The sequence below is a fragment of the Cimex lectularius genome, unplaced genomic scaffold (assembly GCF_000648675.2).
Source record: "Cimex lectularius strain Harlan isolate CLEC.00 unplaced genomic scaffold, Clec_2.1 scaffold248, whole genome shotgun sequence".
Taxonomy (NCBI): domain Eukaryota; kingdom Metazoa; phylum Arthropoda; class Insecta; order Hemiptera; family Cimicidae; genus Cimex; species Cimex lectularius.
The window spans coordinates 221,819-245,458 of NW_019392778.1; the positions used below are offsets into that span (position 1 = coordinate 221,819).

At 36.6% G+C, this 23,640-nt stretch overlaps 1 protein-coding gene across 3 annotated transcripts; it reads left to right on the forward strand.

The window, feature by feature from the left end:
* The first annotated feature begins 207 nt into the window (after positions 1-207).
* On the forward strand, positions 208-20,855 carry LOC106670809 (midnolin homolog). Of its 3 annotated transcripts, none has more exons than XM_024227704.1 (8): positions 208-426; positions 16,391-16,478; positions 16,553-16,609; positions 16,682-17,053; positions 17,111-17,198; positions 17,269-17,433; positions 20,405-20,580; positions 20,655-20,855. In XM_024227704.1, the coding sequence occupies exons 1-7, from the start codon at positions 398-400 to the stop codon at positions 20,575-20,577; spliced, it is 972 nt and encodes a 323-aa protein (XP_024083472.1). In that variant the 5' UTR covers positions 208-397; the 3' UTR covers positions 20,578-20,580; positions 20,655-20,855. The 3 variants fall into 3 exon arrangements, with proteins under 3 accessions (XP_024083472.1, XP_014256895.1, XP_014256894.1); XM_014401409.2 differs by lacking the exon at positions 208-426 and adding an exon at positions 5,467-6,177 and having other exon boundaries at positions 20,405-20,595; XM_014401408.2 differs by lacking the exon at positions 208-426 and adding an exon at positions 5,468-6,177.
* Positions 20,856-23,640: the final 2,785 nt, after the last annotated feature.

Genomic DNA, 23,640 nt, shown 5'->3' on the forward strand with positions numbered 1-23,640 from the left:
AACCTGGTTATAAGATGGATAAATTTTTATTATTAATTAAAAAACCATTGTACGTAGGAAATTGGTGAAAATCAACAATGAGTGTTTTTATTAAGAGTGTGTATTTAGTGGGGATTAAGCGAGCCAGAGGTCGCCGAGGAAGACAGTGCGGTAAACACCTACGATTTGCCAACTGATAAAGATTCTCCGGAAATCGGCTCGTCCGGATTTTTCTTCGTGAGTATTTCCATTTTTGGAATTTCTACCGGGCGCCTTCCTCACCAGACCACGGCGACGAGCGAGGACGGTGAGCGTTCGTGGTTTTCCGAAAGGATATAAAGGCGGTCCCGATTCTCCGGAGATTTTCTCTTTTTTGGAGCGGATTTCGGCAGGACTGGAACCCAGGAGGACTCGGCGGATGGTTGTGGCTGGATCAACGATTCCCAAGTAAATGTGTTGGTTTACGGAAAAGACTGCATGAAGAAGGAATTTTTGTTTGTTTTAATTTTAATGATTTATTATTGTTAATTTAGGTTATTAAGTTTTTTTTTTTAAGTTAGTCCAGATCTGGTTTATGGTTTATTTTGTGGCTGATTAAGGAAACAAAGTACCTATTTTAATTTTACTGTTTAGGAATAATAAATCCCTCTATTTAGGGATGGTTAACATGCCCCAGCAGAAACAAAGGTAGAGAGGAATTATATGAGAATTTAAGAAAGCACGGAGTAGCGTTCCCAACAAATATAGCAACTATTAAATTCACTAATTTCGTGGTCCGCTTGACCAATTAATACATTACAATTAATTAAGGTTTTTAGCTGATGAAAAAAAGTTAATGGCACGAGCGGGATTCGAAACCATGATCTTCGGCTAGATACGCCGCTGCTCTACCACTTGAGCTATCGTGACCTCGATCCATTTTCATCTCAACTAAAAACCTTAATTAATTGTAATGTATTAATTGGTCAAGCGGACCACGAAATTAGTGAATTTAATTATTAAAATGAAGTACACTTCACTAAAGCTCTCCGTCGCCATTCCATTTGTCGTCGAGAATCCAATCCGATTACACATTTGAAAAATGGCAAAAAGGAGAGAAAACTCATAAGGTGGGGTTGAGATAGGAAGTTGATGTCCGAGTGGATCGAGGTCACGATAGCTCAAGTGGTAGAGCAGCAGCGTATCTAGCCGAAGATCCTGTGTTCGAATCCCGCTCGTGCCATTAACTTTTTTTCATCTCAACTAAAAACCTTAATTAATAGCAACTGTATTGAGCGACACTAAAAATATTCCAGTATTTGACAGTTTAATGACCTTTATAAAAAAAGAATGACGTCAAAATATAAAAGACAACATGTAGTGAAAGAAACACAGTAAATTCTGTAGACTGCGGCGACGCCGAAGGAAAACGTATGGCCGATGCATTGATGCAGCCAAAGGAAAAAAAATCCCTCCTTTGTTAAGTGGATTCTCATTTTTTTTTTCTCTCCCTCCTTATTAATCTACTTTTTTGGCTTGATTATTTTGCATGGCCAGGTACCTCGTAAATACATAAATAATCATTTAAGCAGAGGGAACTCGAATGCGATAAGAAGGTAAAGTTGCTGATCAGGACCCGCCGTGTTAGGCTGGCTTTATCCGGGAGCCCTAGTACCTATTTTAATTTTACTGTTTAAGAATAATAAATCCCTCCATTTATGGATGGTTAACATGCCCCAGCAGAAACAAAAGTAGAGAGGAATTATATGAGAATTTAAGCCTGGAGTGCCCCCCCCCCCGTGGGGAATGTCCGCCATGGAATAAAGTAAATCATTTATTTTTTTATAGAAAATATTATACTACTTTCCTCTCCTATATTGATTGATTTATTTGTTTATTTATTTATTTTTATCAAATTTATTTAGAGTACAAACAAGAATATACTTTTAGTTAAAGGAGTTCCCCATTCCCCCAGTCCACTCTGGACGCATAAAATGGGGTGGCGCCCAACTCACCAATATTTCTTTGGTTTTTAATATTTCTTTTATTTTTGTTTTGTTTTTTATTTATTTTGTAAATTGTCTCTCCAGTCTTAACCCCCCCCCCACTCACGACGAGCTACCGGGATAAATTTTGCTCTGACCCGAAATAATTTTGGGTGTAACAATGTGTAATTCAACGAATCGTTCTTTGAGTCGACCAATTAGATCTTCACTCAACGAATCGTTCAGGTATTGGTTCGGTCGGTTAGTCATTCAAATATTAGTTCAATCGACGAATCATTTTGCGATTTGTTCCATCCGTACGTCATTCGACATATGGTGTTCGGTTATTCGTTCGTTCAGTGAGTTATTCAATGACTCGTTCTCTCTTTTATGATTTTGATCGCGTTAATTGACGCTTCCATGCTAATAACTTCGGGTTTTTTGAAATTATTAATTACTTTCGAGTCCTTGGGCGGAGTTCGCAGTAAAGTTTATAACATGTTTCAACAAATGAGCTTGCAATTTCGGTCAAAGTCGGTTGGGGAAAATCCCCGGAAAATTTATGAACAAAAGGTAGAATTACCTTAATGAAAGGCCTGACCGGTCATCAATTACTCCCCCTTCGTGTGGGGGCATTGTATAAATTTCAAAAATGTCACTTACATAGTGCAGACGCTGTCAAAATGTTACGTCTCGCTGTCATGTTCGCAGCGTTCTACCTGGGCCTCACGTCCCCGGTCGAACATATCGACTACCAGAAGGTCTTCGAGGAGATAGACCCGGACCTCATACTCGACAACGAACGACTCCTTAGAGCATACTTGAGGTGCTTTTTCGACGAGGGACCTTGCAACGTCCACCAGCAGGCCGTCAAAGGTGAACTATAGAAAATAATTCAGACGAAGCATGAACCCCTTACAACTCCTTCCTGCTCTTTCTGGCCCATCTGCAGATGCAAGAACGATTTATACATTATAGAATACAGTATAGAAAATGTTCGTTATTTTGTACATCCTTTGGTCACATTAAACTTTATTAGGTTGGTCGACATGTCATTAACGATAAATGACCGAAGAAGATTAAATTTAAACAAACTAGGAAAGTATATGTCTAGCTCAATTGTTCGCTCGTTCTTTCGGTCAAGAGGATTCGTTCGTTAAGTGAGCCAATAGTTCGTACAGGCGCCTCCATCCGTGATGCATTCTTTCGGCTGCTGACTCGTTCACTGTTCGGTCATAAATTGACTCAATTCAAAACCATTTTTAAATTTATTTACTGTTATTATTTTTCCGATTGCAGACCACATTTCGACGGTGTTAAGTACTGTCTGCGGCGAGTGCTCGGAAAAGCAGAAGGGAATATTCAAGCATTCTTTGAACAAGTTCATACCCGCTCACGGCGAGGACTGGGCCCACATGCTGAGGATCTACGACCCGGATGGCTCCTACTGGCCAAACGTAAAGGCGTTCATTGAATCGTGAAGGACCAAAATTATCGACAGTGAAATGGGAAAAATATAGCTGTAATCAAAATTAACAATAACATGGTATTAAATATATGTTTTTTTTTCTTTTTTTTTAACTTATACAGTCTCTCAGTGGCCCCCGTCACAATAAATCTTTCGTTTTCAACGAGCTAGCTTTCGTAGGTCGTTCAATGAATTGTACAGTGATTCGTTCCTTCGGTAAGTCACTCAATCACTTCAATGGATGAATCGTCGTTACGCGATTCGTTCTTTCCATGATTTATAAAATTTCACTCGTTGAGTTTTTAGGGACTCGTTCGTTCAGTGAATCATTCAAATATTGTTTTCAAAAATTGTTCAGTGATTCCTTCGTTTGGTAAGTCACTCAACGAATCGATTACTTATTCGTTCGTTCGGTATGACATTCAGTGAATTATTCAATAATTCTTTCATTTGATGAGTAACTCAATGAATAGTTGTAGTGATTTGTTCGTTTGGCGAGTCACTAAATTACTCATTAAATCAATTAAAAATCCCGAGATTCGTTCGTTCACTGAGTCGTTCAAAAACACTTTCAGTCGATAAATTGTTCAATGATTCTTTTGATTGTTGAGTAACCGACGAATCTTGTAGTGATTTGTTTGTATGGTGAGCCACTCAATGACTTAATGAATGAATCGTTACTTGATTCGTTCTTTCAGTGAGACATTAAAGTATTCTTCCAGTCGATGAGTTTTCCAGTGACTCGTTTGTTCAGTGGATCATTCAAATACTGTTTCAGTCAAAACTTGTTCATTGATTCGTTTGTTCGGCAAATCACTCAAATACACGTTCAATCAGTGACACTCGAATGATTCGTTCATTAGATAAGTCACGTAATCATTAATTTTTCGGGTCGTGAATTTTCGAATGATTCGTTTATTCGGTGTGTCATTCAATTACTACTTTAGCAAATCACGCAAATATTCTTTCACTTAATAAATCGCTCCGTGATTCGTTCGTTCAATGACTCACTAAATTACCAGTTGTCAATGAATCGATTCTGAAATTTCAATTCAAACACTGTTAATGCTCATTATTCAGTTCTTTGATTAAGTACTAAATGAATCGTTCAGTGATTTGTCCGTTTGGCGATGGACTTAATGAATAAACTAAAGACAATGAATTATTCAGTGATTCGTTCGTTCAATGTGACGCTCAAATACTCTTTCGATGAATGCGAGTAAATTTAGTAATTCTTTTGTTTGATGAATAACGCAATGAATTCTTTCAGTGAATCGTTCAATTCTTCAACGAATGAATTATTACGTGATTCGTTCTTTCAGTGAGTCGTTCAATTATTGTGCGGATGAATTTTTAGGTGATTCGTTCTTTCAGTGAGTCGTTCAATGCTTGAACGAATGAATCGTTACGCGATTCGTTCTTTCAGTGAGTCGTTCAATTCTTGAACGAATGAATCGTTACGTGATTCGTTCTTTAAGTGAGTCGTTCAATTCTTGAACGAATGATGAGTCGTTCAATTCTTGAACGAATGAATCGTTACGTGATTCGTTCTTTAAGTGAGTCGTTCAATTCTTGAACGAATGAATCGCTACGCGATTCGTTCTTTCAGTGAGTCATTAAAATATTCTACCAGTCGATGAGTTTTCCTGTGACTCGTTCGTTCAGTGAATCATTCACATAGTATTTTAGTCAAAAATTGTTCAGTAATTCGTTCGTTTAGAAGACACATAATTACGCCTTCGATCAATGAGTTGTACAGTGATTCGTTCGTTCGGTGTCACTCAGCTAATTAAATCAATAATTCTTTCGTTGTAGTGATTTGTTCGGCGAGTCTCTAAATTACTCCTTAAATCAATTAAATATTCCGAGATTCGTTCGTTCACTGAGTCGTTCAAAAACACTTTCAGTCGATAAATTGTTCAATGATTCTTTTGTTTGGTGAGTTAGTCGACGAATCTTGTAGTGATTTGTTCGTATGGTGAGTCACTGAATTATCCGTGCCGGTTCAGTTACAGCTGTGTTTAATTGATCTTTGTTTTTATTTTTATTACTTTTTAATGGGTAGCTGTTTAATATATTAGTTGTTTAACTTTAAACAAAAAATACATATATATAGGTATACATCGAGTGTTGGTTTGTATTTGAAATTGTCGGCGGGAAGGCTTTGAGTGTTTTTTCTCCCCTCCACGTAGCGAGATGTCGTTCCGTACGGTTTCCAGCTGAGTCCCGTTCGGCCATTTCTCAATTCTCAGTTTTGAGTCGAGTGCGTATCTGTGAGTGCGCGAGGCGGTGATCCGTGAACGGTCAAACGGGTTGGCAATCGAACCAGGCGAGGTCTGTGAGCCGTTTGTCGTTTTTCAAAGGTGGTAAAGGTGTTAAAAGTCAGTTTGTCCGGATGCCGCCGCGTTTCTAGCCGAAGGGGGTTTCCAGCGTCCCGCGACAATCCCGAGGGAGGCCCGCGTCCAGTTGTGCTCGCCCGCGAGACCGTCTCCGCCATCCGCCACCCTCCCAGACGGACAGAGGACCGGGACACGGACGAAGAGTGCAACGAACGGGGCGACGGATGGACGCCGGCGAGGGGCAGTGCGACTGCGGCAATGGGTGTGGTTGCGACTCGGGCAGCATCACGATATCCGTGACCCCGACGACCGGCGGCCAGTTCGAGCTGGCCGTCACGAGGGCCGATTCAATCGAAAGCTTGAAAAAGCTCATATCGAAAAGGCTGAAAGTGCCCAAGGAAAGGATCTGCCTCCTGCACAGGGAGAGGTGAGCTTGAAACTCGACGGCACAGGGGCCAACTCCATTTTGTTTCCATTATTGCTCCACCGCACTCCCTCATACTGATATCTACTCTTAAAACTAAAAAAAATCCCCTTATAACACACAAACAAAACATTACATCAAACTATTTCACTAAATAAACAAACCAGTAAATCAAATAAAGATTTAGGCCTACATAAAAAAAACCTATTTATAAACAAACATTGTTTACCATAGACATTTTATACCACTCACACACAAATTCTAATTAATCACTTAAAAAAACTTTTAAAAAAACTTTAAAAAATCATTAGTTTTGTCACAAAAGTAAAAATCGTAACGGGTCTGTTGGTCAATAATGGAAAGACCCCCTCCCCACCCTTTACCATCATAAAAAAAAACAATCTCAATTTATTATAAATTGAAGAACAAAATAAGAAATTTATTCCGAGGAAAGGTTGAAAGGAGACGAAATGGAAGTGTAAAAAAAACGGTACAAATGTTTACTGGTTCGTATCATAACGGTGGCCCGTTGGTCAATAGACGCGAAAGTCTGCACGGGCGAAATCCTTCATAAAGAGAAGGTTATTTATTCATTCAATTTATTTATTCATCGTCAGATACTTTAATTAATTAATTTATTATTATTATTATTAAACGAGGGGGGAGAAATTGCCGGTTGGCCGGTCAACTATTTGGCCAATTTTTGTTCTTCGGTCGAATTTTTGAAATTGGACAGCAAAAAAAATTGACATTTCCAATTTCGGTCAGTAATAAAATGGTGTATTTTTTCGTTTTGCCCAATTCGATCAATAACAAAAATGGTGGATTCTTTGTGTGTGTCTTTTCCAATTCGTTCAATAACGAAAATGGTGTTGTTTTTCTCCCCCGATTTGCCAGATTCGGCCAATAACAAGTTTTTTCCCAGTTTGGTCAATAACAAAAATGGTGGATTTTTCCCACATCGGTCAATAATAGACATGGTTTACTTTTTTTTTTCTTAATTTGGTCAATAACGAAAATGGTGGTCGGTTTCTCACGTTTTGCCAGATTCGTTCAATTTCAGAAATTATGTATTTTTGTTTGTCTTAGTTTGGTCAATAACATTAATGGTGGTTTTCCAAGTTTGGCCAATAACAAAATTGGTGGATTATTTTTCTTTTTGAGTTTTGCTATAAATTCGGTCAATAACAAAAATGTCCTCTAAAATAATGTATTCTTTGTTTTTAATGTTTATGTGTTGTGTATGTGTGTTTTTTCCTAGTTAGATCAATAACAGAAATTGTGTATTTTTTACTTCCCTAGTTTGATTAATAACAAAAATGGTGGTTTCTTTATGCGTTTTGCTCAATTCGATCAATAACAACAATTTCCCTTCCCTACGTTTTATTGGATTCGGTCAATAACAAAAATTGTGTATTTTCTCGTTTTGCCCCTTTTGTGGCCAATTAAAAAAATAATAATGTATTAATTGTTTTTCATGTTTGTGTGTTGTGTATGTTTTTTCCTAGTTAGGTCAATAAAAGAAATTGTATATTCTTTTTTCTTTCCCTAGTTTGGTCAATAACAGAGGCTGGTGGCTTTTGTTCAGTTTTGTCCGATTCGGTCAATAACAAAAATTGTGTATTTTCACGTTTTGCCCGTTCTGGTCAATTAAAAAATAATGTATTTTCTGTTCATGTTTGTGTGTTGTGTTTTTTCCTATTTATGTCAATAACAGAAATTGTGTATTCTTTTTTTTGTTATTTCCGTAGTTTGGTCAATAACGAAACTTGTTTTTCTCTCTCGTTTTTCCCGTTATGGTCAATTAAAAAATAATCTATTGTTTGTTTTTCACGTTTGTGTGTTGCGTTCTTTGTTAGGTCAATAACAGAAATTGTATTTTCTCCCCCCTTCTTTCTTCAAGACTTGCTCAATTCGGTCAATAACAAAAATATCCCCTACCCTTGTCTTGTCCGATTCGGTCAATAGGTCAATTAAAAAATAATGTTCTTTGTTCTTCATGTTTGTATGTTCTTGTGTATGTGTTTTTTTCCTAGTTTGGTCAATAACATAAATTGTGTTGTTGTTTTTTCTTTCCACATTTTGCTCAATTTAGTCAATAACATGGTGTTACCTATTCTTTCTTCTCCCAAGATTGGTCAATAACACTGGTGTCTTTTGTTCAGTTTGGTCCAATTCGGTCAATCAATTGTTAACGTTTTTCGTGGAGGTCAATATTGATTTCTTATATTTTTCTACAGCCTTGGCACTATAATTATTTAAATGTTTTAAAGACCCGTTATTTATTATTACCGTTATCATCGTTATCACGTTTTTGCTTTTAATTATGTTTTTGAGAACATGCAGTTGGTCAATTTTGGTCGGGCGTCTTGCGCCCTTAGGGCGAGGTCGTTTATCTGGCCAGTTTGGTGACTCATCCATATTGTTGAAATTTTGAGCAAAACAAAAGAAAAATGTTTTGGTCCAAATTCGGCCATTAACAAAAAGTGCTTAAGTGCAGTTCTTTTCGTTCTTTTATGTACGTCAATTTTGATTTTTTTGTTTTGTTTTTTTACATGTCAGCACTGTATTGTAAAAATTAAAGGTTAAATTTTGTTTAACAACTTGGTCGAAATAATGGATTAAAATTAGTAAAGGTTTCGACCTAGATTCCGACCTACACCGTGATTATGAAACTGATAGTTTTTATTATTATTTTTATTGTAATGGCTAAGTCTTTTTGACCCAGATTAAGGTTTCATAAAGGTAAGGGTGATGTTTGTTTTTATGGTGATGTGGGGCAAAATTTGATTTGTCGACAGATAAATTTGTTAAATATGAATCAATAGAACTTTTTTTATTAAAAAAAAAAAAAAAAAAATAATATAAAGCAATTTTTTATCTTATACTATTAATTATATTTAAATATTTAACTGAAATGTAAGGTTTGATAAATGTAAGGTTATATTTTTAAGTCAAACTTTTCCAACTAAAACATTTCGTTTGTTCAGATTAAACATTTCGTGCTTGTCGGTTTGGGCTAGATTGAGGGGTGACCCCCCGGACTCTGAGATCAAAGAATCTCCAGCGAGCTTGGAGGAGGTGTCGATGGTGACTAGACACCGACCCCTCCTCGATAAAGCCCTGCGCACAATATTAAGATTAAAAGCATCAGCTGCGAGAGATCCATGGGGTTCCTTTCTTTCCAAGCCTGGGGCTGCCACTGTGCCGGGATTTGCAGGGGCTTCGCTCTGATGGGGCCGGGCTGTACCATTTAGTATAGACTCAAGGCTTAATGACCAATAACAAAAAAAATTTTTTTTGTGAAAATGATTATTTGTCGGCTTGTAAAATAAGTTCTGTATCATTTTTTCAATCCATTATATCCTGTTTGAGTGTTTTGAGGTAATGTTAGCCATTTGTTATTTACACACTTTAATTGATTGACTTTTTTTCCCAAATTATCATTTACTTCGAAGACTCACTTTGTTTTTTAATGATATTTCTTACCGATGAGATTGGAACAGTGATTTTTCATTTAGTTATGTCTGTTAAAATGCCATTGCGATAGGATGATACAGACGATTGACAGCTTTGTTAAAAACTGCCATCGTTTATATCACACTGGTGAGCCATAATGGGGATTCATAGTTGATAAATAAGATGTTTTACCGTTTATAAGGTCGTGTAAGTACTTATCTCTATGTTTTAATTGTCAAAGCTGGTGCTTGTGTTACTTTAATATCGATATATACGGTTGGTTCATTCCGTACATCATTGAATAACTTGTCTATTGTTTCCATCTTTGGGTCAGATACAATTTTTATGTCATATCCAGATTGTGGTAGTCTCTGTTCTCAGGCCATTCCTCCCCCCCCAAGCCGGTCCTAGTGTATACTGCTTCCTTTTATTCCTAGGCTAATTTTAATCTGCCCGGATTATTTTATTTCTTTGGTACTGACCAAATCTTAAGAGCATTACCTGATCCGCCACCTGGGGAGGAGCCTGATGGGAAACTAGCAAATTTGAAATGTTTAATAAAAATATAAGAAAAATGTGATTTATTATGATAGTTCCATATATCATTCAATAACTTTGGATGTATTGTTTCCATGTTTTGGGTCATAAGCAGGTGGAGGTTAGAGTTTATATAGAATTGATATATGCCAGATCTTGCCCCTTTACTAATCAATACCCATAAATTTATGTTTCAAGCCATAAGTTTTAATAATGTAAGTAGATTTTAATAGTTTTTTTTTATTTGTTAACTGAGATGATCCAATTGTCATCTTCATTTCATCCGCAATTGGGTTCTTTTCAGGTCCGCTAGCAATCTTCTCGACTAGTGATCAGGCCCTCTGGTGCTAAGCGAGGGGTAAAATGCTTTTTTTAAATGGCTGTACGGCTGTTAGTAGTAGCTGGGGGCACCGGGCTCTAGGGGGTTACTAGCGACCCAGGTGCATAATAAGGTATATACATAGGGACATCTATCAATCTATCTACATAGGGACCCCTTGGGGTAGAACCCATTGGGGTGAAAGAAAAGCGGTAAACACACCCGACGCAACACAATGCGATGTGACCTGTTGCTACTCAATCAGGTCTTGTTTTGGTGGGGTTTGCACATATATTCGACATCAAGCGCATGCCATGGAGAATCAAACAGCGTGTATCACAAATCAGTATCACACAATAAATTCTTAGTTAAATTTGATGAATAAAACAGTGTAATAAATTCTTAGTTAAATTTTATGAACAAAACCATGCAATAAATTCTTAGTTAAATTTTACGAGCAAAACCCTGAAATAAATTCTTAGTTAAATTTTATGAACAAAACATTGTAATAAATTCTTAGTTAAATTTTATGAGCAAAACCCTGAAATAAATTCTTAGTTAAATTTTATGAACAAATCATTGTAATAAATTCTATGTTAAATTTTATGAACAAAACAGTGTAATAAATTCTTATTTAAATTTTATGACAAAACAGTGTAAAAAACTTTTTTTCTTTTTTTTTTTGCGAACAACTACTAGGTTATCATTGCCTTTTATTGCATTTTTTGAATAAGGGTTTTGGATCGATTGAATGGCGCTATAACAGTCAGAAAAAATTATGGAATTGTTACCAATCGTCTCTTGTTCATCCAGTGACTTTTTAATCGCCATCAACTCAGCACTGTGTGTGCTAAAGATTGATGGTAGCAGGAATGAGTGGGGTTGGTTGTTTAGTGTGTAGGCACATCCCACTCTTTCAGCTATTTTAGAACCATTGGTATATATGTATGTGCAGTTTGGGTTATTATGTAGTATTTCAAGAAATTTCTGTCTATATTCTACATCACTTGTATCTTGCTTTACATTTTTATGTAATGAATAGTTGAATTTTACTTCAGGGAAAGTCCAGGGGGGGATTTTTTGGTATGATTCTTTTATCTATTCGTTTAATAACATAATCTAAATGACTTTCCGTGCGATACCTATGTGCTCTATATGCCTGTGGTTTAGTGACTCTAGAGTGATTTTCATAGTAAAGAGCTATTTGAGTTTCAAAGTTTTCTTCGAACATGGGGTGTTTAGGGTTTGATTTTATATTGACATAGTAGGAAACTACAAGTTGCTGTCGTCTTATTGAGAGATTTGGTTCCCCACTTTCTGCGAGTATACTGATTATTGGGCTGGATTTAAAAGCTCCTATTCTCATTCTAACCTCTATGATGGATGGGGTCAAGGGACTGGAGGGTAAATTTGTTTGCCGAGTCGTAAGCTATAGCTCCATAGTCCAAGCGGGCACGGATAAGTGCCTTGTAGAACCTTAGCATTGTATTTCTATCCGCTCCCCATTTGGAGTTACTTAAAATGGCTATCATATCAACAACTGTATTTCAGTTCTCTAATATAAGGAAGCCATTTTAGTCTTCTGTCAAAAGAAACCCCCAAGAACTTTACTATGGCGTAATGATTGCCAATTTGCACTTTAAAAGTTCGTTTATTCATGAAGTTGCTGATAAAATTTAGAATTCTACCCCTAACACCCCATTCATATATGGTCTTTAGTATACCACGCCTCCAGGTGGTGTTGAAAGCTTTTTCGAGGTCGAGGAAGGTAGCAACAAGGTATTTTCTTTTCCTGAAAGCCTCCTGGATTTCAGTTTCAAGTATAGCAATATGGTCCCAACAGGAGTGTCCCTTTCTACATCCAGATTGCTGTTTTATTACGAGGTTGTTTTTTTCTATGAACCATTCTCTGTCACCTTGCATCAGGCAACTGGTGAGTGAGATTGGTCGATAACTTTTACCACACATTTTGTCTTTTCTTTTTTTTAAGACCGGTATAACCTCTGCTTCACCCCAAGAGGAGGGAAAGGAACGCTCACATAAGATTCGATTAAACAGTCTCAACAGGCACTGATTCAAGGGAGGAGTACGATTTTTAATCATTGTGTAGTGGATATCATCTGGCCCAGGGGTAGACCCATGGACATTTGAAATAGTGTATTCTAATTCCTTCATTGTGAAGGGTAAGTTTAGGGGGTGATTGTCATCGCCTGTAAGATCCAGTTCAAAACTTTCATTTCGTATTTTTTGGATGAGGAATTCAGGATCGTAGTGGTTGTCATCCGAATTTGAGGAAAAAACACCCAACTGATTAGCTATGTCCGTAGGGTCAGTCAGGATCTTATCATCTACAGACAATCCAGCAATCTGGCTGGGAGAGTTTCTGCCACGAACGGATCTCAATTTTTTCCAGACCTTGGTGTGTGTCTGGACAAGGTCTCAGTAAAATTTGCCCATGAGGTTCGGCGAGCGTTTTTGAAGATCCATTTTGCTCTTGCCTTTTGTCTCTTGTAATTTATTAAATTTTCTCCCGTTGGTGACCTTTGTGGTGACGTTGAATTGTCTTAGGGCTTGTCTTCTATTTATTAGAGCTGATTTGCACTCAGCGTTCCGCCAAGGTACCGGGGAGCGAGGGCTAAGACCAGTTGATTTCGGGATTGTTTGATTTGCTGCCGCGAGTAATGAGTTGGTAAGATTTTTAATTGCTAATTCGATGTCAGTAGGAGGGTCCACTGTTGGGAGGGTAAGTTTATTCCTAAATAAGTTCCAGTTGACATTTTCCAACACCCACCTAGGTTTTTCCTCAAGAGAAAGTTTTCAAAGTGTTTTTCGATAATGATGGGGGCTTGGTCACTTCCATAGTAATTTTCGGACACAGACCAATTGAAAAGGCCAAAAATTTGGGGGCTACTAAAGGTCAAGTCTAAATTTGAAAAGGTGCCAGTCGCGCCACATATATGTGTGTGGGGGTTAAATCGTTTAAGAAAATTAGGTTATAATCACTTCTAATTCGTTCGAGTATGTTTCCACGTGAGTTTGTAGTTGACAATCCCCATGCCATACTATGGTATTAAAATCCCCGACAATTATTGCAGGCTGTGGTAATTGTGAAAATAATTCTTCATTATCTTGTGAGGCTATATGTTGATTAGGGGGTAGATATATTGAGGAAATAGTGCATTTAAATGGGGTCTGAAGTGAAATAGCATCGGCCTGTAAATTTGTATTTAGTTGAATTATTGTAGAGTTGAGGGATGAGTCCACAAATATTGCTACCCCCCCCCAGATGCTATAGAGTTTGAAATGTTGTCTTTTCTANAAATATTGCCCCCCCCCCGAAGATGCTATAGAGTTTGAAATGTTGTCTTTTCTAAAAACATCAAAATTTTTAAATGTGATTTTGTGATTGTCTTTAAAATGTGTTTCTTGAAGGTAAAGAATTTTAAGTTGAAAATCTCTGAGAAAGATCTTTAAATCGTCTTGACGCGAATGGAAGCCATTTATATTCCACTGCACAATTGTGAAAGGTTGATTTGCTGTCATTTTGATCGGGATTGGGGTCTGCTTCCAGTGGGCTTAGAGGTTAGTTTCGGAGCAAGAGGAGTAGTTATGCTGTTGGTAGATTTATTGGTGTCATTACTAAGATAGGGAATAGTGTCCTTGTTTGGTTTTGATGTGGAGGGTGTTTTGGTATGCTTTTGCCCTGGTTGTTGTGTGGGTTGGGGGGAGTGGGGTTTTTAGTGATTGGAAGGATTTTTTTTTTTTGGTGAACTGCATCAAAGTTTCTGTCAGGAATGATATCTGCGCTGTTAAGTTGGCAACTGTAGTTTTTAACTCAGAGCAAGATGTACATTCTGAAGAGGGTTTATGTTGAACTATGTTTCTGAAACTAATCGAGGGTTTCGGGAGAGGTGGTGGTTGCAATTGTTTATATTCTTTTTTGCATCTACAAAACTTATTTTCTTTTCAATGAATGCTTTTAGGATACCCTTTTCTTCAATGTATTTCGGGCACATGCGCGAGGTAGCTGAGTGGTTTCCATTGCAATTTACAGTTTTGCAAACAGTCATCAGCATTTTGATGCACTGGCTTGCCACAATTTGCACATAACTCCTCATTTGGACAATTATTAGTAGCATGTCCAAATTTATGACAGTGTTTACATTGTCTTGGGTTTGGCACATAAGGACGGACTTTTATAAACAGAAGAATATAGGTGCCTGTTGGTATTTTCCCATTATTTTCCATTTTGTAGATTCGAATACATTTGTGACGAATTGATCAGATAATTCCCTGTTTATTTCTTCAATAGACAAACAGGACAATTCAGGAGTATAAATCACATCTTTTGAAAAAATTAGGGATTTATGTCCTACAGTTATCGGGGTTGTGTGGAGCAAGTTCATACTTAGTAAGAATTTGCTTTGTTGTTCATTATTTGGTTCAATTAAGAAAGTTCCGTTTCTTAGTTTTTTAATTGACTTTGGTGATCCAGCTGCTGCGACAATGGATCGATTGACTACAAAGGGAGAGATCCCAGACAACTTGGATTCTTCATTCTGATGACGAATGACCACAAAAATTGGAAGCGGCTGTTTTTTGTTCCGTATTACCTTTTGAGTCGTTGATTCTTTTTTGATTTTGATTTTCATGTTCATTGGATGCTGGGAGGGGTCGTTTATAAGATTGAGTTGGACATTTTAGTGTTTCCATTGGGCTTGGGGGATCTTTTCCTGTGCTAGATTCAGCCATGACTCTTGTATAATTTTTTCAATTTATAAATAAAAAGAATTGTATTTTAAAATGGAAATTAAGATAAATTAATTGTAAATTAAAAGAGAGATGGTTAAATGTTAACAGCGATTGAGGCCAGGATAGAAAGTAAAGTCTAAAAATGTTTGTACTTACGTGGTTGCTGGACATAAATACACATACACACAAAAAAAATTATTACTTCCTTAATAACTGAGAAATTAAATGGAAAAAAAAATTTTTTTTTATAAAGGTAACCAAAGGGGAACAAAGGTAAGTACTAATACTCGGTTTGGGATTATCTACGTAAACAGTAGAGTTGTTCACTCGACGAAAGTCAGATTAGAACTGAAATAAATAGTTGAATTCATTCTATCAATATTCAGTGGTATTCCGGTGTTTTGTTCAATTTTCTGCCAAACCATTATAAATAAATAGTTTTTATAAAAAGTGATGAATTTTTGATCTCGTTTAATTTGGTTTTCATTAAAAATAAGCTTGTTGTAAGTAATATGATGACAATAATTCAAACAGTTTGAAATAAAACGCATCTGGTTCTGCAGTCTTCGACAGTACTCAAAGAAAATCTGGACAGTGGGGAACATGGTTGCATTGTGTAGTGTAGAGTACGGTTGCGTGGCATCGGGCAGATGTGCACTGGGTATACAAGCTTATAGAAAATTGGACATGAATGTTCGTCGGGTGGCTTTGGGTCATGTCGATTTGTGTTACATTGTGTTCCTTGCTTAACTCTAGATTTCTCGATGAAGCTTTTCCTACCTTATACTTTCCACTTTGTTTACAGATGTATTAAGTATAGTATACTCACTGGGTAGTTTGAAGCTTAAACGTCTAATGAATTGTTTACCACCTTTTACCATTGGCTCCAGACTTGAATTGGTTACAACCCTTCTACCATAATCTTCTGCATCATGGGCACTTAATGGACGAGTGGTTAGGGCGTCTGACTCGTATTTGCCTCCTCCAGCGGTTCTGGGTTTGAATTTTGACAGAATGTATTAAAAAGAGGTTTGACCCCTCATAACACCAAGCCCTCCTGATAGAAAGTACATGTTTATTTGTTTTGTTTTTCTTTCTTTCTTCTTCTTCTTCATTCATAAATTATTTATCGTACATTAAATATTACAGGCAATTAAGAGAGGGGACCATACAAGAAAATCAGCTCATCAACGGTAGCCGGTTGACTCTCTTGCCCAGTGTTGAAACCGGTCTGTTGGTATGTAACTATTATTGGTTTTAGTGATTTTTGTAACAATTTTACATTTTTTAATTTGGTTGTTGTATTTTTAGGCTCAGCGTCCCGAGCAGAGTGTTATGCAAGCGTTGGAAAGTCTTAATGACTCACAGGTGAGGTCCACATTGAGTGATTATTTTATTTGATGTCAATTTTGTTTATAATTTTTTTTTTATTGTATCAAGGTGAACGATTTCCTTTCTGGTAAGGCACCGTTGAACTTAACGATGCGCCTCGGTGACCACATGATGCTCATACAGCTGCAACTGTCAACGGTGGCACCTTCGGGGAGCGCGGGCGGTAAGAAGAGGCGCGTGGCCGGATTCCCAGGGATGTCAAGCTTGAAACCACCTCCTCAACCTCCTCCGCCTCAGCCACAGGCGGCCACCTCGCAAGCGCAGACGCAGACTCAAAATGTCGCTACAAATACTGACTGTGCGTGCGACGTCAAACCCGTCCTAGACACGAAAGCGCTGGCCGAAGCGTCTCGCAACCTGACGCAGACGCTTAAACAGCTTTCTTCGGAAGTGCTCACGTCGAAGAGCGACTCTGTCGAAGTACTAAAATATTTCATACTTAAAAAAACAAATAACTTATATACATTTAATTTATAGGAATTAAACAACGCCAAAAGGAGGCAGGGTGCCATAATAGAAAGCATGCACCACCATGGCAAAGGCGTCTATTCAGGAACGTTTTCAGGTGAGTCAAACACTTATACGACTCCCCTCAAAAATGGTTCTAACCTTTCCCTTTATATTCAACTATGCAGGCACTCTGAACCCGGCACTCCAGGACAGGTTTGGAAGGCCGAAAAGGGACATTTCGACCATCATACACATCCTTAACGATCTCCTATGTGCAACGCCGCAATACCGAGCGGCGGCGCAAGAAGCAGCCAAGCCCCAACCGCAAGCCGCTTCTAGCTCTTCCCAAAGTGAGTATTTTCATAGTATTATTTTATTTTTATTGAAGAAACTTTTTGTTGTTATGTCTGATGTGGCTTATCCAAAGAATATTTTACAGTTGGTAAAGTTTGGATTTTTGTTGAATAGGCCGTATCCTTCCTTATCAGCAGTCTGGTTTGATGTAGGTTTAGAAAAACTTTTTTGTTTATCGTGCCAAGGTATTTCCTACTCCCATCAAAAACAACTTAAATTTCACAAATGCCACATTAACCCAATTGACATTGTTATTACCACAATTCATTGAAATCACTACTAGTATTAAAAACATTAAAACACTAAAAGAAAAATTACACAAGTTAAAACTTAGTGCTACTAACATAATACAAATGTACACCTCAAAGAAATTCTATAAATGTCAAAAAATTGCATACAATATCCACTTTGATTAAATTAAAAACAAACACACAATAAAACTAATCAAATTAATCAACAAACAGACACTCGATTACACAAACAATTGGTTTCTAAATCTAACAAAACTAACATTTCTCCAGATATCCAAAACTTCCTATCACTTGGTCCCAAACATTCCATTCCTTACAACAAAACAGATTTTCCAACAGCTAAATTAATTACTGATTATTATGCAATCTAAAAGTCAACAAAAACAAGAAGAACATTTTCAAAATGCATTAGCACAATAACAAATCACATCTCACTACAAATCGAGACAACATATCTCAACAAACATACACTAACAAACAAAAATTCTCAAAAATAATTCAGACATACTCATTCTTTCTGCTGATCGAACAAAACAAACAGTAGGAATCAGCAAAAAAGAATAGAATGAAAAAATTAACAGTATCAGTGACACAAAACACATACAGCACAATTAAATCCGACCCTACCTCATCTCTCATCAAACAGACCAACAAAATTCTTCAAGAAACTCTTTAAAAAAAAAAGAAATTGACAGATACACCTACATTTTATTTCAAAACAATTCTCCAACGCCCCTTAAACTATACGAATCTATCAAAACTCATATACCTCAACACCCTCTAAGACAATGATTTCATTTGTAAATTCCCCTACGTACAACATGACAAAATACCTAACTAATAACTCAAAAACATCACAAATAACACATATAACATAAAAGATTCGTTTCATTTCATTAACAATATCAATAATTACAATTAATTAAGGTTTTTTGGTTGAGATAGAAAAGTCAATGGCACGAGCGGGATTCGAACCCACGATCTTCGGCTAGATACGCCGCTGCTCTACCACTTGAGCTATCGTGACCTCGATCCACTCTGACACTAACTTCCCATCTCAACCCCACCTTTTGAATTTTCCCTCCTTTTTGCCATTTTTCAAATGTCGTGTAATCGGATTGGATTCTCGACGGCAAATGAAACGCTCGTGCCATTGACTTTTTTATCTCAACCAAAAACCTTAATTAATTGTAATATATTAATTCGTCAAGCGGACCACAAAATTAGTGAATAAAATTAATAATTTTCATATCCCTTCAAACTACTCTATAGGCGCATTTATACGCTCATGCAATTTGCATAAGTCAATGTGTTACCAGTCTGGAAATGTCTCTTTGCTAGAGGTTAGCTCATTCTTCACGAATTGCCCTTTCAAGATCGCGGAGTGTGTCAAGAAGGGATGGATGTACTCTTATTCGTCTTTTGAGATTATCCCATAAATGTTCGATGGGGTTCAAGTCTGGAGAATGGACTGGCCAGGCTGAGACCCTGATGTTATACTGTTGAAATTTGTACTATGCGAGCGACGCGTGGCATTATCGTGGATTAGAATAAGATTGTCGCTGATTTCATCGAGTATAGGCATCACATGATGTTCCAAATGAAATTCCATAGTTCAAAATTTCATCAACATAGCAAGTGGCTGTCAAAGACCCTCCACGAACAACAACCAACTTTTTTAAAAGGACCACTCACTCCACCATTCATCATTTCTACAACCAACTCTCTATGACTCCATTGAAATTCCCGCCTACACCATCATTGATTGGATTTGCCTTATCCATACTTTTCACGCCCATCTGGAATTTGTAGAGGAAATCTACACTCATCTGTAAAAAGTACAGCAGACCAATCGTCCAAAGACCAATGGCTGTGTTCTCGAGCAAATGCAACTCGTGTGTTTTCTGGTAAATTCTGGTCCCCTTATGGGGCAACAATCCATCAGCCCATACAGATTTAATCTTTGAGCAGTGCCTTCAGAAATTTGGACACTTCCTGGAGGTGATGAATCGCTTGACCATCAAGATCAGTTTCGAAAAATTCTTAAAGTCAAAAAACGGTCATCCTGTGTTTCTGTTTCAACTGGGCCTTCTACGGTAGGGCCCAGTTTCTCGAAAACCGTTGAATAGTTTGGAAGAACTTTCTTGCAAATCACACGCTGAGCTTTACCCACATCAGCCTCTATAAGTCCCAAATATATGAAGCTGTCTTGTACTAACCCTTTTTAGATATTCCGCATACACTGGATGTTTGGCCCGCACCTATTCTCGAGATGTGTAGACGTTGAGCATGCTGGATCCAAAATCCAGAAAAAAATAAACATAGAATGAATGAATAAAAAAAAAAAAAAAAAAATCGTACCCAGAACTCATTATTTTTAATTTTATTTATTCGTTTTACTTTGTTTTTGTAATTTATTAATTTTTCTCGAAGTTTGCCCCCCTAATTAGGGTTGGCGGGCCACTGTTTGGGAAGCCCATAAAGTTCTAGATATCTCGAATAGGTCGTATCGGACTTACACCAGATGCAATCCCTAGATCCTACTGAAATCCTTCGATATGCTTTAAATCTCAAAATGAATATAATCGTGTTTACTAAATAAAACTGTCGTGATCTCTCACCGTTGATCTAGGATAAGCCATGTCAGTTTTACTTTTGCCAACTATTTTTATTTATTTTTTTTATTTTTTAAATTCCTATTTCTCTTTTTGCACAGGCTGCAGTTCGGAGAGTTCGACCAGTGCCGACCGAGCAGCCGAGAGCGACGAGAATAGGGCAACGCGAGGTAAAATGGAACGCCTCCGTCTCGTCCTGGGCCAGAGGAGAGAGCGTAGGAGGGCGATGCGTTCGCAGCCGTACCCAACGGGGCACGACCACGTGACGGCATAACACGTAATAAATTGCGACGTAATGACTCATCCAGAGAAATTTAATTTTGATGTAATAATGTTTTTTCAACATTATAGTTGACCAGGGAGGCCGTCTTCGCCGAGTCGCACCGCCAGACCTGAATGGAAACGAGTAAAGTAAAAAAAAAATTACATTTAAAAAACTAGCAGAAGATTAAGAAGAATATGGAATCTTCCCCTTAAAACCTCATGTTATAATGGATTAAAAAAAAAAAAAAAAACTATATAGATGATTTGATTTAAATATATATATAAAAAGCAAAAAGAACCAGACTGTCAAGTTTAAAGTGTTATTTGAACAAATAATAATAAGGCTAATTAGTTTATTTACTTTTTTAATTATTATTATTGGTTTTTTTTAGATTTATTTATTGTCATAACAGTTTTTTTTCTTCTTATTTTTTATTAAGCATTTTCTTTTCTCATTATTTCTTCTTTTCTATTAAGTCCTTCTGCCGAGTAAATGTTATTTTGATTTGTTTTCTAATATATTAAATAATAATGATTCTCTCTGAAGAAACAGTTATATATATTATGCATTATTATTATTATTTTTGTTTTATTATTATTATTTTTTAAGTCATATTCTCTTCTTCTATATATTGCGTATATATATTTTACATGTCTAAATTGTGAATTAATTGTAAATAATTTCTCTCCTAAGAGCTTTGATTCCACCAGAATAGTTTTTAAGGGAAACCAAAAAATCGCACTTTCCTTAATTTTTTTATGTATTTAATATATGTGTTATTACATATATATAAAAGGGCAGAGAAATTTTTAGAAAATTAGAGGTTTATCGCTTTGTACATTTTTCCTTTTAATTTTTTGTTGTAATTTTTTTTTTTAATTTGTCTGTTATGGTTTCATTGTCTACGCGTTCCCCCTTTTCTTCCGTTGGTGAGATTCGGCGCGCACCAGGGCGACGGCGAGCTCGGTTTCTCAGCAAGATGGGCTCGTGCCTCTCTGAAACCTCCCCCCACATTTTTCTCACCTTGATTACTTTTTATAAATATATAAATATTATAAATAAATATAACTTGTAAGTAATATATATTGTAAATATGATAAGAAGTTTTTTGGTTTTATTTTATTTTTTGTGGCAATACTGCAGAGTTTTTTTCTGGTGTAGCCCAGACTTTGTCCACACATCAAAGCTTTTTTTTTTAATTTGTATTGTTTATATATATGACAAATTTAAGGTATTACTATCTCTTTTTATTTGATATTTCATCTCCCTGTATTATATTTTAAATACCAGCCATGCCGAGTGCAATACTAAAAAAAAGAAAAAATGGCGCAGGGGCTGAAGTAAAGCACGGGGAATTTACACCTCCCCACAACCCAGATGGCGATGTTTAAAAACACAAAAAAATTGTATTGACTTCTTTTTTTGTTAATAATAATTTTAAATTATTTACCAGTAGTTAGAATAGAAAAAAATTTAGCCCTTTACTAACAAAGAAATGTACAAAAAGCAAAAAAAATAATAAACATTTTCCTTTCTCCCCTTGTCACCCACTGGTTTAATTTTTATAGTTAACGTTTTTTGTTTTTTTAAATAAATAATTTTAAATATTCCATAAATACGCCCTCTCCTTCTACCCCGTATATTTCCGTTGTATCCTATGGTGTAAGACATTGTGACGATTGTACACGTTTATTGAATTTGAGAAAGAGAAAAAGAGTTTTTTGTCAGAAATAAATTATTCCTGTGTGTTTTTCTTTTCTTCTTTTATTACTCTCATTCGAACCGTATTCTCTGCTGCAATTTTTTTTTTAAACTCTTAACTGAAGGTAAGTACAATAGCCTGCTTAAAAATTTGCATCATGCATTTAATTGATATATATTTGTCTTTTTATTCAGAAAAATAAAACCCACTTTGGATTTCGGTCGAAGAATCAGACGTCGGAATGTCCGGTAATATTTGACCGGTGGTGGAAAAAAAAAGGAAAACGCTCAAAGGCATTGGTGAAATCGGGTTTCGGAACGCATGGGAAAATGTAAGTCCGTTTTACCTGTTGCCACTTAATTTTACTCAATACTCTTACGACCACTCGTTTAATATTGACTTTTCCTCACCTTCCCCGACGTAATTTACTAAATTTCAGTTTCACGCGTACTTTTCATTGTGCATTTATCACATTTTATTGTTGGATTAAGACTCAACTTTTGAATGAATTATTGAATGGATTTTGGTGTAGCCCAAACCCAAGTAAAGTGAATAAAAAGTAGAGGTCAAGAGAATCTGAGACGAGCATGAATCAGTTTGTTTTTTATAATTCGGACACTGCGCCGGATTATAAAAGGTCAAAATGAATAGGAGCGTGTTCATTCCCAGGCCAAGGGTGACCTGAGATAATGTCTTGAGTTTATGCACCACATTAATTAATTCAGATTTTTTAAAAAATAATTAATTGTTGATATTTTTGATGATCAACAATAAGCTGTGATGCTTGTGATTTCAGTGCGATTTTGTCAATTTTTTTAATCCTGAGGGGGTGTTTTAAAAAAAAAATTGTAGCAAAAATGGTAGTGTGACCAGGGAATTGTGCAAGACAAAAGATACAGATTTCATCGATTAAACAAATTTTACCTGACTTCAACAGTATTGATTTCAGACTTAGGTCCAATCTGGAGAAGATAAGTCATTTCACCCTTCTGTGGCATAGGAACCTCCGTTATCAATGAATACCTCAAACAAAAGGATGAAAAGAAAATGAGGGAGCAATATAACAAACAAACCAAGAACCTCCTAGCAAATTTCAGAAGGAAAGATGTAATAGAATGTATCAAAGGAAGTGGGGAAAAACTGCGAATCATAATAGGATTCTTAACAGGGCCCTGTAAACTAAACGGACATTTAAAGAAGATTGGTATAACCCAAGACGTGATGCTGTAAAGAATCACAGGAGAAACCAACACCTATTAACACCTATTAGGTGTCAAGGAGGTCCTGAGGTCACTGTCGGCTGAAGCGACGTGGTGGGTTGTCAGGATTGGAATGAAGAAAGGGCTCGAGCAGTATGGTTAGAATGGTTC